Consider the following 19,197-nt stretch of genomic DNA (forward strand, 5'->3'; position numbering starts at 1 on the left):
CAAAAGTACAGAGATGGCCATGGAAATAATATAACGGGATGAGATCTAACCACTCTCCCTCTTTAAAAACATAGCCTGTGTTCTCCATCGTGTCCAGTCTGTCCACTAGACTAGTATGTTAGTATTTATGTTAGGATAATATTATTGACCACTCACTTTCTATGTCTGTGGCAAAAAAATCAATACAAACATAAATGTTTTGAGGAAAATAACCACCACAAGCCGGCATGTTGATGACCCCTGATTCAATTGAATATAAATCCTAATTTCCCAATGTTCAGTCTTTCCACACACCACTTAAGAGAGACGTTTTTAAATGTCTCATTAGTTCCACATCTGAAAAGAGAATAATTTACAATATTATTATTTACATGCAAGGATTAAGATTATTATAGTTAAACAAAAACGAAAGAAATAACAAAGACTGAAATTGAAAAAAACAAAACAAAAAACTGAACTGAACTAAAAACAATAATACAATTAAAAAATAAACGATAACTAACTGAAACTGTATTGTGTGTTTACAAAACAAAGTAAAATGAACTGGAATTATAGACAAAATGCGCTTAGTTTTTCTCATTACCAACAGTAACTGAATATATATTTGAAATGGTATCTTTTGTTGAGTTTTTATTACACAATAGCCTACTTATTTTGACCTTTTTGAATCTTTTGAAGTATGAAAAAACACAAACTAATACAAAATTTAACTATAATACTAAGCGTTTTCACAAAAATAAAAACTAGCACACCGCTCTAATATCAAATGTCAAAACTAACTAAAATTAAACTATAATGAAAAATCCAGAACTATTATAACCTTGGAAATCAATGAAATGGTACTTTCCCATTCTGTTTTTAGTCAAGTCTTAATTTCACCAAGTTTCTTCTTCTTTCTTTTTTGTACTGAAGCAATGCTAGAGTTTTTTACTTACACTTTGATTACATTGTATGAATTAAGGTTACATTCAGAGGTGGGTAGACTAAGTTACTGTGCACAAACTGTACAAATACAGTGTTACTTTAAAATAAGAATTATAACTCTTTCCAATAATGACTTGATTACGAATAAGAAAGTATCTGGTAAAAACAAATACAATGACAATTATTATTTATAATCATAATCATAACATAATTGAAATGTCTAATTAGAAATTGATGAACAAAAGCAAATTCCAATCTGGCCTAAAACCATATCACTATGAATAAAATAATACACAATCAATCATTTAAATCTGTACAATAGAACATAAATCCTTCTGCATGTGTAATGTCGGGTCATGTCTGTGGCTACTGTATGTGGCACAGAGTAATGATAAAAAATGAATAGCTTAGTGTAACATATCTAGTAGATTTCTAAAACATTAATTTGACTATGGACGGATGAAAGTCTCACTCACCAGCAAATGGAACTCTGAACTCCACCACAATGGGTTCTATGTCAACCATCCCAGCATACTTATATATTAGGTGTTAATTGCATAGTATGCCGAAAGTAAAAGTAGTAGTTTCAAGGTCCTTTCATTCCTGTTGACATTGGGATATATTAATGAACTTGTAAAATTATACTTCACACTCACATGATACTTATGTGGAAGTGCTTCTTATAGCTAAGTGGTTTACTTCCACGCCAGTGGCTATATGGTGTAAATATAGTATAATTGGCACGGTGCTGGGTTTCTTCATTTGGTAAAGTCATTATATTTTCTGCATGTCTTGTCAGATACATTATTTACTGATGGGTCTAGTTAAGATGTCTCCCCAACCCATGCATAGCATTATTCTAGCACTTATCTTTGTTTGTTTGTTTGTTTTTTAAATAAAGTTGGTTTTGAAGAAGTTATTTTTCTTGAGTATTTCCAGTGTATGCTATTATACTTCTACTACGTACTAATCTTCACTAAAATGTACTGAAGATCCCTCCTGAAGTGCAGTGAGTGCTGGCTCTCAATTTCAATTTGACAACTTTAGATACTGTTTGTGGGTTTTGATTTGTGTTTTTTGTTTTTGTAGTCATGGTCATATTTCAGATGTTTATGAGCTGTGAACTATTCTAGTTCAGATGTTTATGAGCTGTTAACTGCTCCAACACATAGTCTGGCACTGGCTTCGCGACACTGTCACTTAATCCTTTACAGGCCCATTCCTTGTACTCAACACATTACATTACATTTCATCTATCTCTGTAACATGTCATTGCACACACCACCTCACACAGCTGATGCAGTCCAAGGTTGTCGTCACAGCTTGCCTATCAAGCAGATACAAATTGTAATTTAATACACCCAAAACATACTTTTGATCAGCGAAATACTAACGTTTGGATATAGGCCTATCAGACAAGCTTACATTTTGGTCTAAAAAGCGATTCCCAAATATTTACGTTCTAAGATGCTGCGTCCCATAGCAAGCATAAGCCAGCGGAATTTTCATTCGTCTGTGGTCTTTCACGTTCACAGATCAACAGTGATGATGATACTTGATAGCAACCCAAGCATATTCTTTAAACCACTTTAATCCTCCATGCCATGGTGTGGAGCCTCCAGCTGGGCCTGGCACTCCAACTAAAATAAATGGATGAATTCAAGGCAGGTGTGGAGGGTTACGCCCAGGTATTGGTCCCCCAGAGTTAGTGTCGAAGTGTCCTTGAGCAAGATGCTGAACTGAAAGTTAAGCGCTATATAAATGTACCATTTTACTCCAGGTTGACCAGAGGGCCTTTTCAGTTCTCATGCGGCCATTTTGCCAGTAGAACTTGTACTGGGTAGCCTATTAAAGTCTTAAGAACTTATGGCTTGTATGTGAGGGCCTGTCTGGCATTTTGGCACCTATAATGACACGACCAAAGTCACACCAAAGGTCATGTTGTTAACCCAGATCAAAAAACTTTGCCCAACAGCCACGGCAATAACTAAGTATAATCCTAACTAGTAGTAGTACACAGTAAAATGTGTCTGATGGGGGGCCTGTTCATGACCTGAACAGGCCTCAATGTAGTCTTAACCTAAATGTATTCTTAAGCTCCTTCCATATGTCCACAGAAGCTAAAAGCAGATATACCAAGGTCACCTTGAATGTGAGGAAATGACTTGATCCGGTGTGGCGGTAGGGTCCAGAGGCCCATTCCTGCAATGATGAGATGTAGCTATAGGACAATTAATCTCCAAGTATACAAGAACAGATGCCAGTGCAGTGTTCGCGTTCTCTTCCAGGGAGGACCGTCCAACCGTGTAATATAAAATACAATGGTGAGCACCATTATAATAAGTTAATAACTCACCCATGATGAATCTATGACTGATAAGTGGTAAACAGAGTCTAAGGATTTAAGAGTGGATGCTGCTGCATGTCTGTAGATTATATGTCCATATATAATCCAAGACAGACAGGAACACTGGCTCAACGATTCTCTTCCTGCTTTACAGAAACCAATTTTCTATCGCAATTTGCCAGCAAGAACCTCTACGTGGTGTTTAAAAGTAAGTCTCTCGTCAATCCAAATACCAAGATATTTATACTCTGTGACTCTTTCGATATCAGCTCCATTCATAGAAACAGAAACAAAACATACTGCATAATATACAGAGTTATTGCTTGAACATTGAACATACCATTCAAAGGCATAAATTAAGATACAGAACAGATAGCATATCCACAGAAACATACAATCAGAATAAATACATTTAAATATTAAGCCCTACAAAGGCATAAGTTAAGATACACAAATATAACATCATACAACAATGAAAAAAAAAGTTAACTGAACCAAATAAAATAAACAATTGAAAAAATAAAGGATAACTAACTGAAACTGTATTGTGTGTTGAAAACTTGAAATGAGACATTCACATGACATACACAATGAGTAGGCCTACCTTCTACTTTTAGTAGGCCTACTTGTCTTTAAGTAGGCCTACATTTTCATACCAATATTTTGAATTCCTGACTTTTACTTATACATACAAAGTATTTCTAGTCTACATTGCAGTAGCCTAATTGCTTATAAAATAACACTGGTATTTGGACACTTTTATTTGGACATTTGTTCAGACTAGAGACCAAAGATATTAAACTGATATTTCACTTTCAAAAAAACTTTTGGTCATTTCATCGTCTACTCAGGCTTATGTGAACACCCCAGACAGTTTTTAAGTTGCTTCAGTCAGTAGGCCTATTTAGATATGTGATATTTATTTTAGCTGCCCGCCCCCTTCCTATACAAACCCATTATAACTTAAAACTCCATTTTAACCATGATAGATTCATCGAAAACACCCGACCTATTTTCTGTTGATCAATTATTTTTGATTTTGTGAGGAGGAGTTGGGCAACTGGAGCTGCAGGAGGTTCTCTACCAAAATAATTATTAAAAATAAATGAACACGTATCAGTCAGACTCACTTTCAACTTTTCCCCCACCCACCCCTGTTTCCCCTCACTGTATATATTTATTTTCCCTTTTACCTCCTACGATGATTTCTTTTTTACTAGTTGTGTATATTCGTACGTCTCTAAATGTTTTGATGAATTGAAAATGGTGGGCCCTATTGTAAACAAGTGTAATGCTTTATGGTGTCGTCCACTCACTGTTAACAGTTTTTTTATTTAGTTGTACTTGAAATGTACTGTAATTCTGCAAACTGTTAATAAATCAATCAATCAATCAATCAAACAGAAACTAGTTTAGGTGTTTTTGATGAATCTATCATGAATATCAAATATCTAATTACTGAATAAAGCAACTAAGAACTGCCCGGGGTGTTCACATAAGCCTGAGTAGACGATAAAATGACCAAAAGTTTTTTTGAAAGTGAAATATTCCTTTAACTTGTCACCTTCTCTCCCATGGAGCACACTGAATGAAGTACTTCTTCCTTGCTGGCCATGTGAAGTATGCCATCCAGTGTCTGCTGAACATGTATGTGTCGCCAGCAGAGGCAGAGGCTAAACTAGCCAGCGGTGGCCGAACGGATAGCGGCGCGGTCTAGATACCGGAAGGTTCCCAGTTCGAATCAGCCGTCCGACACGTTAAAATTACCACCGCTGAAATGCCCTTGAACAAGGCATCAACCACTACGATGAAATGTGTTCTATGAGCAGGGCCTGGCTGGAAACAAGTTCTTGAGCTTAGCCCAGATACCCTGGGTAAATATAGATTTCATTTCATTTCATTTCATTTCATTTCATTTCATTTCATTTGGCTAGCCAGACTGTTCAACTGTGTTTGACAGCTGTCAAAGTGGTGTTCTAACGACACCTGGTGGTTGATTCGGGTAATTGTGAAGGAGTTGCAATCTCGTGAGACTGTAGCTTTCGACTCGCTTTCAACTTCCGACCCCGGCCGTTACAGCGTTGTTGTTGTTGTTCATGTAGAATTACTTCATTTATTATCTGTCCCAGGTAAGAATTATTACATTATTACACATATAAATCAACTGACAACATTGACATGTATTCTAATATGTATCTAGCGTCTGTTTGTTATTGTCGTCATTGAGTGGTGTTCTACTAATGTCAACAGCCACTATACTGATCCAAAACGTTATCTAATTAGACTGAGGTTATTAGTCCTTTTTTGCCTCAGTGTACTCAGTGTAAATTAGAACAAGTGAATGAATAAACTATTGTTAGACAGACTAGTACAGTCACTGGAAGGGGGTATCATGCACCCCCCGGAATTATACTTCTAATCAGTGTTTTCTTATTGGAAAAAATGTGCTGAAAATGATGAGCTATGATAAAAAGTTGTCAAAATGTCCCACCTACCTCAAAACCCCCTTTTTGGTATATGGCTCTGGCGAAATTGTGTAAAGGCAAATATGAATTCACTAAAATTACATAAATAGACATGGTGGTCTGAAATTGGTCATGGAGTATCTTGACACATAGGGGTAAGTAGCAGAACAGGATTTGGTTGGTTGCTACCATTATATTCTTAAATATGACCCACATCATCCTCAGAAACACCAAAAAATATGGTGTCCGCTTGACTAATAACAACAAAGATGGTTATTTTCCAACACATTATGGTGAGTATCACTGCCTCACTTGTATATAGAAAACTTCTCATATCCCCAAGCTTCAATTTGAGCCCAAGATAACCTTTCTATCTTGTAAATTACTCTTTCTGTCGCCAAAATTATGAACTATACCTCAAATCGGTGAAAATTGTATATTCAGTCAGTATCAGCTATACATTTGGAATAAATGAATGAATGACTGAGTTTTAACTCACTCCACATCATGGAATATTTCTTACTTGAATAAGCTATGTTAAAAAGTTTGCAAAGTGTCCCATCTACCATTTTTATGCAAATGAGTGCCTCCATTATCAAATTAATCGATTTTCACTATATCTCAGCCAATATTGCACTTAAATGAACAAATAAGGTGTCTAGACCTATGTTTTGAGGGTCGAGGATCTCAGTGAAACTATTCCTAAAGTGACCACATGTGCCCGTGGCATGCTGGTGTACAAATCAGTGCCGATTAAATCAATTCCTCTATCTCGTCGGCTTCTTGTCCATGCTCTCCAGACAGTGTCAAGGAGATCAACCAGTGAGGTTGGTAGGACTGCACCGCAGGACACACTGGATTAAAAAACTCTTTAGTTTCAACCCCCCCTGCCCTTCATCATAGGGTTTTGGTTTTTCCAAAAAAGCTTCATCAGCTCGCTTGTATAAGACACGATGGTTCTCTTCAGATCAGAGTAGCATGGAGGAAGACGAGCCAGGTCAACTTTAGATTTAGAAATTAGTTTGTCATCTGCTCCCACCACTGTTTCACTGAAGACTCACAATTCAAATAGCTCTATAGCTCAAGCCAAGCCATGTGGCCCATAGGGCAGGAGCCTAACAAGTACACTCCCTGGCATGACTAGTATGCAGGGACTTACCCCAATCCAACCCTTTGGTATTACCCAGCTGGGGATCGAACCCCTGACCATCCAGTCTCAGGGCGGACGCTCTAACTACAAGGCCACTGAGCTGTTGATGATATCCAGGGCCTCTTACGGGTGTGTAACTTGTGTGTACAGAATGGAACCAAATGGACCTGTAAGCCTTGCAGAGCCATGAGGCCCATAGGGCAGGAGCCTATCTCCTGTTTCTGTAGTAGGAGGCAGCTTGATGTACAAGTACACCCCCTGGACATGACGCTAGTATGTATCAGGGTCCCAATCCAACCCTTGATGCTGAGTGCCAAGCAGGGACAAGCAGGGATGTACTGGGTTCCATTTTTCGGAGTCTTTGGTATGACCCGGCCGGGGATCGAACCCCGACCTCCCAGTCTCAAGGCAAACGCTCTGACCACAAGGCCACTGAGCTGTTGATATGCAAGGCCCCTTACGGGTGTGCAACTCTGAATGTACAAATGGAACCAAATGGACCTGTAAGGGTTATGGGGGTCCTTCAAATGTGCCTTGTGCTACACTATATGGAACAGATCCTTAATTAGTATAGTTGGAGCAATTCATCTGTCTGCTGTATGGACAGAGTTGCGAGTCTTCAGTATGGTAAATGGTGCATTTATAAAGCGCCTTTATCCAAGGCGCTTTACATAGACACACACATTCACACACACATTCATACACTGATGGCAGCGGAAACCATGCAAAGCACCAACCTGCACATCGGGAGCTGTTAGGGGTTCAGTGTCTTGCTCAAGGACACTTCGACACTAACTCTGGGGGAGCCCGGGTTTTGGCAACCTTGCGGTTACCATCCAGCCACTCTACCCCTGAGCCACCGCCGCCCCAGTGGACGTCACCCGTGCCAAGTTGCTGCGGACAATGGTGGGGGCAAATGACAAACTCACTTCTTAAATCTAAAGTTGACCTGGCTCGTCTTCCTCCATGCTACTCTGCTCTGAAGAGAACCATCGCCTTATACAAGCGAGCTGATGAAGCTATTGTGGTAAAAACAAAACCATATGAAGGGCAGAGATGGTTGAAAATCCTTGTCATTGGAGACCATGGACAAGAAGACAAAGAAGACTGATGAGTTCTATGAACACGATGACTGATTAATGTGACGTTTGTGCATTTTGTTCTTTATGGTGCAGGCTAGGGTGGTCACTGTTTGTACACTGTTTACATTTTTGCCTTTGTGTGTGTATAGTAATAGGATGGAATACTGTTACAGGATTGTGTGACTGTTTGAATTTTGTACTGCATATTGCAGGCCATTCTATAGCGTGTATACTGCCGTATACTATTGTTCATACTAAAAATGTTTTTAGTTTTTGATGTTATGCTACAGTATATTCTAAATTATAAAGCTTGCTTAAATGCACAGCACCTGTCTAGATACCTTATTTGTAAAAGTTATATGCAATATTGGTATCTCTTACTTGGTATAAATGTGACTTTATTGTAATGGCAGCACTGATTTGTACACCAGCATGCCACGGGCACATGTGGTCACTTTAAGAATAGTTTCACTGAGATCCTTGACCGGTTGACCCTCAAAACATAGGTCTAGACACCTTATTTGTTCATTTAAGTGCAATATTGGCTGAGATATAGTGAAAATCGATTGTTTCATAACTCATTTGCATAACAATGGTAGATTGGACACTTTGCCAACTTTTTAACATGGCTTATTCAAGAAATATTCCATAATGTGGAGTCAGTTCAAACTCAGTTATTCAATCATTCATTCCAAATGTATAGCTGAAACTGACTGAATATACAATTTTCACCGATTTGAGGTATAGTTCAGAATTTTAGGGACAGAAAGAGTAATTTACAAGATAGAAAGGTTATCTTGGGCTCAAATTGAAGCTTAGGGATATGGGAAGTTTTCTATATACAAGTGAGGCAGTGATACTCACCATAATGTGTTGGAAAATAACCATCTTTGTTGTTATTAGTCAAGCGGACACCATATTTTTGTGTGTTTCTGAGGATGATGTGGGTCATATTTAAGAATATAATGGTAGCAACCAACCAAATCCTGTTCTGCTATTTACCCCTATGTGTCAAGATACTCCATGACCAATTTCAGACCACCATGTCTATTTATGTAATTTTAGTGAATTAATATTTGCCTTTACACAATTTCGCCAGAGCCATATACCTAAAAGGGGGTTTTGAGGTAGGTGGGACATTTTGACAACTTTTTATCATAACTCATCATTTTCAGCACATTTTTTCCAATAAGAAAACACTGATTAGAAGTATAATTCCGGGGGGTGCATGATACCCCCTTCCAGTGACTAGACTAGACGATTTCTAGCTGTTCCAAGACAGCTTTTCACTCACAACACATGTTGGGAGAGGGACACATGTATGAATTGTTTGTATCAACTTTCAAGGTTAAATCAGCTTCCAAGTGCTGAACAGATGGAAAAGATTCTTTTTCACGTTATTATTATTCTTGTTTTTGTCAGTGTGGATATTAAACGTTCCTTTTCATCTCTTACTGGCAGTTACGTAACGTAGCCAATATCTTTTTCTATACCCCTTTATTGTGTCAGTTGAGGTTGGTTAAGTGATAGCCTTCTAGGTCTAGTTAAGTGAGGTAAGGAACAAGAAGTCACTGACTCACTGTAGAATATTTAGCAAGATGATAAAGACTGATATAGTTCAATATCGCCTGTGCTTATACAAATAAAAGACAAAATAAACAACAAAGCTGAGTATAATTAAATATCAGCTTATAGCTGATTCAGCTATAGCAGTGGTTTCCAAACTTTTTCAAGGGCTCGTTCCTCCAGCCTACTTGTCCACTGCCCAGCCCTGAATTATTTCTGAAATATAGATGATGACCGTGACGATGATGAAGATGGTGATGAAGGTCACCACCAGGTGACCTGTTGCAGTACTGAGGAGGAGGAGGAGGAGGAGGAGGATGGTAAAATATGAGGAAGATGAGGGTAGACTGCAGACAGCTGGTGTTTCTGTCTAAAGGACATTCTGGAAACTTCCAGAGAGAAGGAACGCTCAGAGTGGGACCGAACCAAACTGGTACATCTATATTCCATTCTATTCTGTGCCTTTTTTTCTCCTTTTCTGATAGCTACTGGGTATCGATATAGTGATGGTGTCTGTCTGTCTGTCTGTCTGTCTGTCTGTCTGTCTGTCTGTCTGTCTGTCTGTATGAATGATTTCATTTGCCTTTCGCAGCCCATCCCTCATGGGATTATTCAGACATACATTATATTTCCTGTGCCAACACGCTGACACCAAAATATTAAACAAAAATCAAATCAAAACAAAAGATAAATATCACACAATGTATAGCCTACATAACACTGTATGTCTGTCTGTCAGGTCTCCGTGAGAGGTTTTGTCGTCTGAGGGGGAACTTGCTGTTCATCATGAAGAAACAGGTGAGAGAGAGAGAGAAAGAGGGGAGAGTACATAGGGAACATACCAGTGTTATACCCTCTTCAAGCTAAAATGTTCTTTTGAAATGCAGCACTTTTCCCATGCATATCGATATGCATTTGCATGGTTTAGTAGTGTTTTCCCCACATTGTTTTGACAAGAATGGCATTGAATGATGTTTGAAAATCAAATCATGTGCTTCTCTGGATCCACATGGGAACAGCGTGACTCCAATTTGGATCTCTGCCTGAAACCTGACCTGACTGGCAGTGTTCCACAAGACAGTAAAACCTGACCTGACTGGCAGTGTTCCACAAGACAGTAAAACCTGACCTGACTGGCAGTGTGCACAAGACATTATACAACAGTAACAGCACTAAAAACAAAATGCTAATGTTAGCATCCATCAAGACATTATGGACTACTGTATGTTAACGTCTCCAATCATGGTCTTGTTGTAGATGTAGCCTCAATGCAATTGTGTGTGTGTGTGTGTGTGTGTGTGTGTGTGTGTGTGTGTGTGTGTGTGTGTGTGTGTGTGTGTGTGTGCGTGTGCGCGCGTGCGTGCGTGCGTGCGTGCGTGCTCGCGAATGAGTGCAGGGTTCGAGAATGGAGATCCGTCTCTGTACATGGGCGTGTCCACCCCCCAGGAGTGTGCGTCCTGGATGGTCGCCCTGGGCACGGCTAACACGGAGAGCCTGAGTCGTCGCATCGCACACCTGCGCACGCTCATACACACACACTCTCACACACACCCTACTGTCTGGCACACACACAACACACACACCACCGGCTGCATGGAAGACAAGGCAAATGCAGGTCAGCATAAAGAATGTGAGTACTTTTTTCCACCACTGGTCACAGTTGCTGATGATTTTATGTCATTGTCTGGCCACCAGGTGGAGACAATCCTGCTGCTAAAGTTTCCCCACTGGATCTGTCCCTGGGTCAGTCTGATAAAGCTTACGTATAGTAGCTGTAGTCTTTACAAGATTTGTGATTATTTTCAAAAGGAAACCATTAAAGTGTGAATTTAAAATGTGCTCTCTGTCTGTCTCTGTCTTTGTCTCTCCTGGTTCTGTCAGAGTGCAGAGGCCTGGTTGCCATTGCAGCCAGGGTTCAGGTTCAGGTGTCTGTCGTGGATGAAAACACACACTCACTTAAACAGTACTGCTGCACTGAGACGGTGGAGGTACGCACGCACGCACACGCACGCACGCACGCACGCACACACACACACACACACCTTGACTTCTATACCCCACATATGTGCTATATATATTGCAAAACGTAGTGTTGTGTCTAACATATATTGTGCGTGCGTGCGTGCGTGCGTGCATGCGTGTTCGTTCTCCAGGCCCGTAGGGAGGCAGTGTTTCTGACAGGAGTGTGTTTTCCTGTTGGCTATCCTCTGTTTCTGCACACCAGGATCAAAGTCACGCTGTTCAGCATCAAGGACCACAGCACAGTATGTACTGCGGTGTGTGTGTGTGTGTGTGTGTGTGTGTGCGTGTGCGTGTGCGTGCATGCGTGCGAGGATCAGGTTAGCTGAGTGGGACAGTGACAAACGGAAAGAGTGAAATGGAGAGAGAGAAAAGAAGAGATTGAAAGGGAGAGATTTATTAATTTATCTCTAACAGATTTTACAGCTTATAAACTAACTGAGGCAGTATCTCTCACTCACTCACACACACACACACACACACACACACACACACACACACACACACACAGATGGACAATGCATAATGTTGATATAATCATTTTACCCCGACCACTAATCTCCACATTTCCGGCTATCACTTAATCCTACCGGCAGGAAAAGAGTAGGAGGAGACACAGAGGGGGACGTTTGCTCAGGGGAGAGAGAGAGAGAGAGAGAGAGAGAGAGAACTGAACACAGAGAGAGACTCAGACATGCAACCAGACAGACTGTAAGACAGATACACTGTACACGATCGTGTGGACGGAATTTTTATTTTTATCTTAAAGAATTTGAGATTTTCAAGTGTTGTTTTCTATTCTGAAAAGATTCTTGCTTCTCAGAGAGAGAGAGAGAGAGAGAGAGAGAGAGAGAGAGGTCTGCTGGATCCAAGACTAAACATCAAAGATCAGATAAATGAAGTGGTTCTCTCGTGTTTTATGAGGAGTTGTATACTGTAGTGTAGATAGACTGGCATAGGACAGACAGTAGGACTGTGTTTTGCTGTGTAATTAATTGTTTTTTCCACCGTCTCAGAATCGGTTTTAATGTCACATCACAGGTTCATAGGTCAGTGTTTTTCTTTCTCCATCGTTTGGTCTGAGGCGTACTGCTACCACGTTGTATAACTGGTCTATTTCATCATAATTGTGTAAGACGTGATTTGACACAGACGCGAAGAGGAAGAGGAAGTGGATGAAGCAGGAGGTAGATGTTAATGAGGAAAGGGGGAGTCGGAGGAGAGGGCAAGAAACATCATGGAGCTTCAGCTTCCTGAGTGGTTGTTTCCTTGGAGAAATGAGGAAAGCACCCCCTCTGGACAGGTAGGGTACTACAGATAGATACAGACAGATACACACACACACACAGACACATGGTTGTCCATGAACTATCGTTTTAACGACAGACAAACAGGCTATGAAAACATGCTAAAGCTATGTGGATGTCTTCATTGTGTGTGTGTGTGTGTGTGTGTGTGTGTGTGTGTGTGTGTGTGTGTGTGTGTGTGTGTGTGTGTGTGTGTGTGTGTGTGTGTGTGTGTGTGTGTGTGTGTGTGTGTGTGTGTGTGTGTGTGTGTGTGTGTGTGTGTGTGTGTGTGTGTGTGTGTGTGTGGTTAATCCCTGAGCTTCTGATTATCATCATAGCAACAGAGTGATTCTAATTCTGTAGCTCTAGAGATTTTCTTCAACATGATGTTGACCTGGTTCTCACACACACACACACACACACACACACACACACCCTCAGGCTGTACTGTTTAATTCAGTTGAAATGTTTGTGTACTTCCTGCTTCATGATCAACACAGCAGTCTCTCGGGCCAGACTGATTTTGATGCGATTGTTATCTATCTATCTGTCTTATTTGACTGTTTGTCCTCTCTCTCTCTTCAGAGGAGTTTCCTGGGTTTTACTTCTTTCTCCATGAAAGATGTGTTCCGATCCAACGAGCCTAACATCTCTCTGAGCCTCAGGTACGCACTGTTAAAAGGATCTCTGGCTAATAAGACAACTATGCCTTAAAACATTATACATTATACTAAAATAAAAAAATAAAAACAACTTCAATATTTTATTACTTTCATAAATAAAGAAATAGAATCTTTCACTCAACAGGAACTGCTCCCGTCGCAAGTTGATGATGTTTTATGTCCATTTGTGGTCCAGCCCTATGGAACATATGGAATGCACGTGCTAATAAAAAGTATTTAAAATGTTGCTATGATGCTCATATTACCCTTAGGAAGTATTAAGTTGTTTTTTATTAGCATATGCATTCCATACATTCCATAGGGCTAGACCATAATGGGCATATGGCATCATCAACATGCGACCGGAGCAGTTCCTATAGAGTGAAAGATTATTTATTTATGAAAGAAATAAAATATTGAAGGTTGACGCGTTTCAGCAGTAGCCTTCTTCAGAGCAGAAGAAGGCTTCTTCAGAGCAGAAGAAGGCTTCTTCAGAGCAGAAGAAGGCTACTGCTGAAACGCGTCAGAGTTCTCAAATAAACATGAGAAATTGCATCTGAGCCAGTCTTGCATCTTTTATTTTGGAGTGCCACATTTTCCATTGAATTGGTTTAGTTGGTTTATTAAGTTATTTTCAAAGCTGAGCATCCACTGACTTAAACAAAGAGCAGTTTCCAGAGGAAGAGCACCTGTTTTTTCTTTCTTTAAACTATTTAAGGTGCTTTTATTTTATTTTAGTTGTAGAGGGCAAGTATAATGTTTTAAGGCATATTTTTCTTATTAGCCAGGGATCTATTATTGATTATTGATCATTGATTATTGATTATTGATTATTGATCCCCTCACGGTAAAAATAACACTTTCATTACTATATATTATATCTCTCAGGTAATTAACACTTTGACTACTATTCACGAGTTGCCTGAGTTAATTCATTGTTGAACACTTTCCCTGCGATCCGCGAGTTGCCCGAGTTATGTTTTCATTGTTTAATCCACGTTTTTAATCAGTTTTAAGTCATACGGGCAATCCACCGGACAGAATGGGATATGAGACGCGTTTTGATGACGTCATTGCAAAAAGGTCTGATGCGCGACATACCAAAGCCTACGCGGGTTGTGCAGTCGACGCGCAGCGCGCTGTGATTGGCCAGTCGCTGTGATTGACAGCCTAAACCTAACCATAACCTTAACCTCAGTAAACTTAACTTGCCCGGGGGCGTGGTTATAAACACAACCCGTGTAGGAATTAGTATGTAGCGTTGCGCCGGTGTGAAAAGGGTTATGGGAAATTGAGTCCCTATTGTTTACAATGGGGAAGCTGCCGAGCAGCGCGCGGCTTCCTCGTCCGGTGTCTTGTTGTGATTGCCACTTTGGAATACTTTTCAACTCTACGACAAGCGATTATACCGTTTTAAAGCGGATTTTCTTGGTGCAGTGGCTGTTCAAAGGTAACTTTAATCATAGTCAGGGAAGCCTCAACGACGGTCGTAATTGTCCGGCACGATCCTCCTGTTAACTGTCTCTCTCCCAGAGAAGTATAATGGTTTCACTCTCCTCCGATTGGCCGTTGTTGTGATACCTGTACAGCCAGATAAGGAAGTGGGACACAAGGGTTTGGCTCCGCCCAGCAGAGACTTCTGCTGAGCAGCTTCACTTCCTGTTTTGACATCGCTCACTGCGTCTCCAGACAGCAGGCAGTCAGATGGAGGGATAGAGAGACATACAGTAGGTGGGACAGTAGCAGGGGGAGAGATAGAGAGACATATGCAGTGAGTAGATGGACTGTAGGAGAGAGAGAGAGAGAGAGAGAGAGAATTCACTTTTGTAGTGAAAGTGAAATATGAGGAATGGAGACACAGTACCGGTGTTTGTCATAAGGCACATCAATACTGTACAACAGGTAAGACTAAGCATGGTGATGGTATATTGGGTTTTGCAGTGGTGTAAAGTAACTATAAGTACATTTACTCAAGTACTGTAGGGATATTTCACTTAATAAAAACTGTGGTGATTACTTTTTTCTCCTTTGAGGGGAGCTAGCCCCTCGTATATGCACAGCTTTGTGTGTACAGTATGTCAGTTTAGCACAGAATGTGATGATTTGATTGGCTCAACACTTAAAAGCATCGGGCAAAGAAATAAATCACACCTGTGTGAAGTGAGGGGCGCTCTTATCATCGTACGTCGTCATGACGTAACATGTCGATTTGCTCGGACACATATGACGTAAATTCTCCATTCATTGTCAATGGGAATTTAACAAAAATACAGATTTGACACATTACTTTGTGTAGGACGAAAATAGCCGATTTGCTCGTCTACATGTGACGTAAATTCTCCATGCATTGTCAATGGCATTTAATGTTTGTGTTAGGACAAAGTTTGTCTTAGCACTACACTAAAAGCTGGACATAGCTATGCCCCTCCAAAATACATGGAAAAAAGTTTCATGTCCACGTTTGACCCTCCGGTGTCACTGCAGACCTTTTGAAAGCGTGTCCGATCATGTTACTGTATTGAACGCTCCAGAAACACTTTTAATTGGAATGTAAGACATGATGGACTTGCAAGTTGCAACTGGCTTGCAAGTCCGCCTTTGCTCAACTATAGAGACTGGCGAGAATCAAACAGCCTTCGTTGCTGAAACTGGGTGTGGAAATTAGCTCATTTGAAGATTTAAAAATCACACTCGTGTGAAGGCAGGGGCGCTTGGTAATGTTTGTCTAAAGTTCTCTAAACAAACATTAAAAGTCCATAGACCTAGCTGGCTGCCATATGGCGTCATTTCAAAAGCCAGACGTTGGAGAGGCTAGCGCCCCTCAACAAATAAATATAATGCACTGCAGTGCAGTATATTTATTTATAGACTTGAGTGTGGTCCTTCATATTGGGATGGTAGTACGGTATTTTCACTGCAGGCGTTTGATTGTGCAATGTTTTTGTATGAAACAGTGTGTGTGGGCGGCTCCTTTCCTTTCCCTAATCACAGATTAGGATGTTATGGCCTGGTCATGACTCGTGATATTTTTTTAAATGTTTTTCTTTAATCCATGCGTACTGCAGTAATGTGCTCGCTGCTTTTGTTTTTGTCTTTTGTTGTTTTTATTGATTAAGTTTGATCACGCTCTTCACCACCATATGAATTGCTCTGGGTTGCTAGGCGACTGAGTAAACAGGAAATGAACTGGAAGTGAAAAGGTCTGCCATCAACCTCCATGTAAACAGAAGTTTACATGCATTATACATTTATTTACGGGTTTTTTGGTAGGTCGGTTGGAGTATGCTCAGCTGCAACAATAACTCTGTGACTTACGGGTAATCTTATGTAAGGGTAAACGGGCGGCAATGGCACTTGATTATGGATCCTGCCGCAAAAGAACAAGGAGGCGTGGCTTTTGCGCTTGGAGGCAGGCCCACGGCCGTCTTGAGTGACAGGCTGTCAGCCAGGCAGGCAGGCAGGCACCGCTGTTAAGAACACAAGCGTGATGTGTTTTTAACAGAATAGTGTTGTTAACTTCGTATTTAATGCGTTTTTAACAGAATATAGCAAGGCCCTACACAAGCAATCCGTTTTTAACATAACAGTAGAGTTGTTCATGCATTAACGCGAATGGAAACGCCGAAGTGATTTCTTTATTTCCTCGTATGAGAAGCATTGGTTGGAACTGGAAGTGACATTACACAAGCTTCAGTTTTTAACGTGTATTAGTTTTAATAGTTATATTAGTTCGTATTTTAACACAATTTAACTCTTGGAATATTTCAATAACATGCTTAATAACAATTTGAGCCACGGACCACCATTAGATGAGATTTATCCTCTCAGACCCCAAACGTACAATTTGGTCCACAATTCCATGCTGTATTGATGTGGTACCATAGGAGAGAGACACACGTTGATCAATAATAACACTCTTGAGTGAAAGATCTATATTATAGATCTTTCACTCAAGAGTGTTATTGATGGAGAGTTGGTAACCAAATGGACCCTTAAAGTGTCCATTTGGTTACCAACTCTCCATCATTTAGCTGGGGACCACCTGAAACCGAAGGACCACTGGTTGAAAACCACTGGTATAGATGGATGGATAGATGGAATAAAACAAGTCTTGTAATAAATGAATGTGCTAAGGTATACTTCATATTTTCATGGATGGATGGATGGATGGATAGATAACATGCTAAAGTACATAGATAGATAGATAGATAGATAGATAGATAAGATCCTGGTCATCGTTTTTGCAGCTACTGTATTTGTTATGCCAATGCATAGAGGTGGGTCACTATAATGGCCTTGGGTCAATCAATCATCGTCATGCCAATGTGCCTACTAGAAATCACTTTGGCGTTTCCATTCACGTTAATGCCTGAACAACTCTACTGTGTTAAAATACGAAGTAACAACTATATTCTGTTAAAATACGAATGCTATTCTGTTAAAAAACGCATCGCGCTTGTGTTCTTAACAGCGGTGCCTGCCTGGCTGACAGCCTGTCACTCAAGACGGCCGTGGGCCTGCCTCTAAGCGCAAAGGCCGCGCCTCCTTGTTCTTTTGCGGCAGGATCCATAATCAAGCGGCAGTGGCTCAGGGTAGAGTGGCCGGCCGGTAGAGCAGCTGGATGGGAACTGTGAGGTTACCAGTTCGATAAATTGCTCCCTATGTGTGCAGGTGGTTTCCTCCGCCATCGGTGTATGAGTGGGTGAATGTAAAATGCACAATCTATGTAAAGCGCTTTGGAATAAAGGTGCTATATAAATGCACCATTTGACTAGCTAGTTGACTGCATTGTTTTCTAATTGTTTGGTTGACAGGCTGATTGGTTTTTGACATTAATCTCTCTCTCTCTGCCTTTCTCTCTCTCCCCCTCCATCAGGACCATGGATGGAGTGAGTGAGGTAGGGGAGGTGAAGGTGGCCAGACTGCATATGGAGGCAGAGAGAGAAGACGACAGCCCCTCTCCTGGACCCCAGGTAGTGAAAAACAGACAATTTGAAAATGAAAGTGAAGATAGAAAGAGAGGGTTAGGGTTAGGGTCAGTACAGCATCAGTACTTCACTTCCACATTCTGAGAAAGAGGCGAGATTTAATGCAATGGTTCTCAACCTGAGGGGGAAAGAGATGACTGTCTTAATTCCCTTCTTGCTCTTGTCTGTCTCTGTCTCTCTAGGGTTCCATGGTGTGTGAGTCGGACTCGTTACATGGCTCTGTCCACGACAAGGACAACGGTCCAATGATGAGAGCTTGTGAGAGAGACACACACACACACACACACACACACACACACACACACACACACACACACACACACACACACACACACACACACACACACGGGCCTGAACACAAAAAGTGCCTTATGCTAATTGGCCGTATTTTGTGCAGTGTGTCCTACAGCAGTCAATTCATTTTCAATAATCTAACCTCATGTTTAAATATGAAAAATCACATACGTCATCATACATCATCTCATTCTGGCCACGTAGAAAGTACCGTAGAAACTAACCAGACCTTGTTGATTTAGTGCGGTGTCTTTCAAGCATGAGGAGCAGACTAGCGCACTGTGATTACGTCAGGATTTTGTTACGCTGATTGGCTAGACGAGTCCGTCTGTCAAGGCAACTATTTTTCAACACTTTTCAAGCTGCCTAAGGGACAAAGTCCAGACTGATTCGGGGAGGAAGCGTAAGTGAATC

General features: G+C 40.7%; 1 protein-coding gene across 1 annotated transcript in view; it reads left to right on the forward strand.

Moving 5' to 3' along the window:
- The first annotated feature begins 5,273 nt into the window (after window positions 1-5,273).
- Window positions 5,274-19,197, forward strand: part of LOC306914499 (type II inositol 3,4-bisphosphate 4-phosphatase-like) — a 37,068-nt gene continuing 23,144 nt past the window's right edge. The window contains exons 1-10 of the mRNA XM_079491548.1: window positions 5,274-5,400; window positions 9,762-9,967; window positions 10,274-10,332; window positions 10,931-11,149; window positions 11,230-11,277; window positions 11,416-11,522; window positions 11,688-11,798; window positions 13,425-13,504; window positions 18,378-18,474; window positions 18,672-18,747. Of these exons, the coding sequence (XP_079347674.1) occupies window positions 10,960-11,149; window positions 11,230-11,277; window positions 11,416-11,522; window positions 11,688-11,798; window positions 13,425-13,504; window positions 18,378-18,474; window positions 18,672-18,747 (709 nt within the window). The 5' untranslated portion in view covers window positions 5,274-5,400; window positions 9,762-9,967; window positions 10,274-10,332; window positions 10,931-10,959. The remainder of the gene's footprint in view (window positions 5,401-9,761; window positions 9,968-10,273; window positions 10,333-10,930; window positions 11,150-11,229; window positions 11,278-11,415; window positions 11,523-11,687; window positions 11,799-13,424; window positions 13,505-18,377; window positions 18,475-18,671; window positions 18,748-19,197) is intronic.

Source organism: Electrona antarctica, assembly GCF_951216825.1.
Source record: "Electrona antarctica genome assembly, chromosome: 21".
Classification (NCBI taxonomy): domain Eukaryota; kingdom Metazoa; phylum Chordata; class Actinopteri; order Myctophiformes; family Myctophidae; genus Electrona; species Electrona antarctica.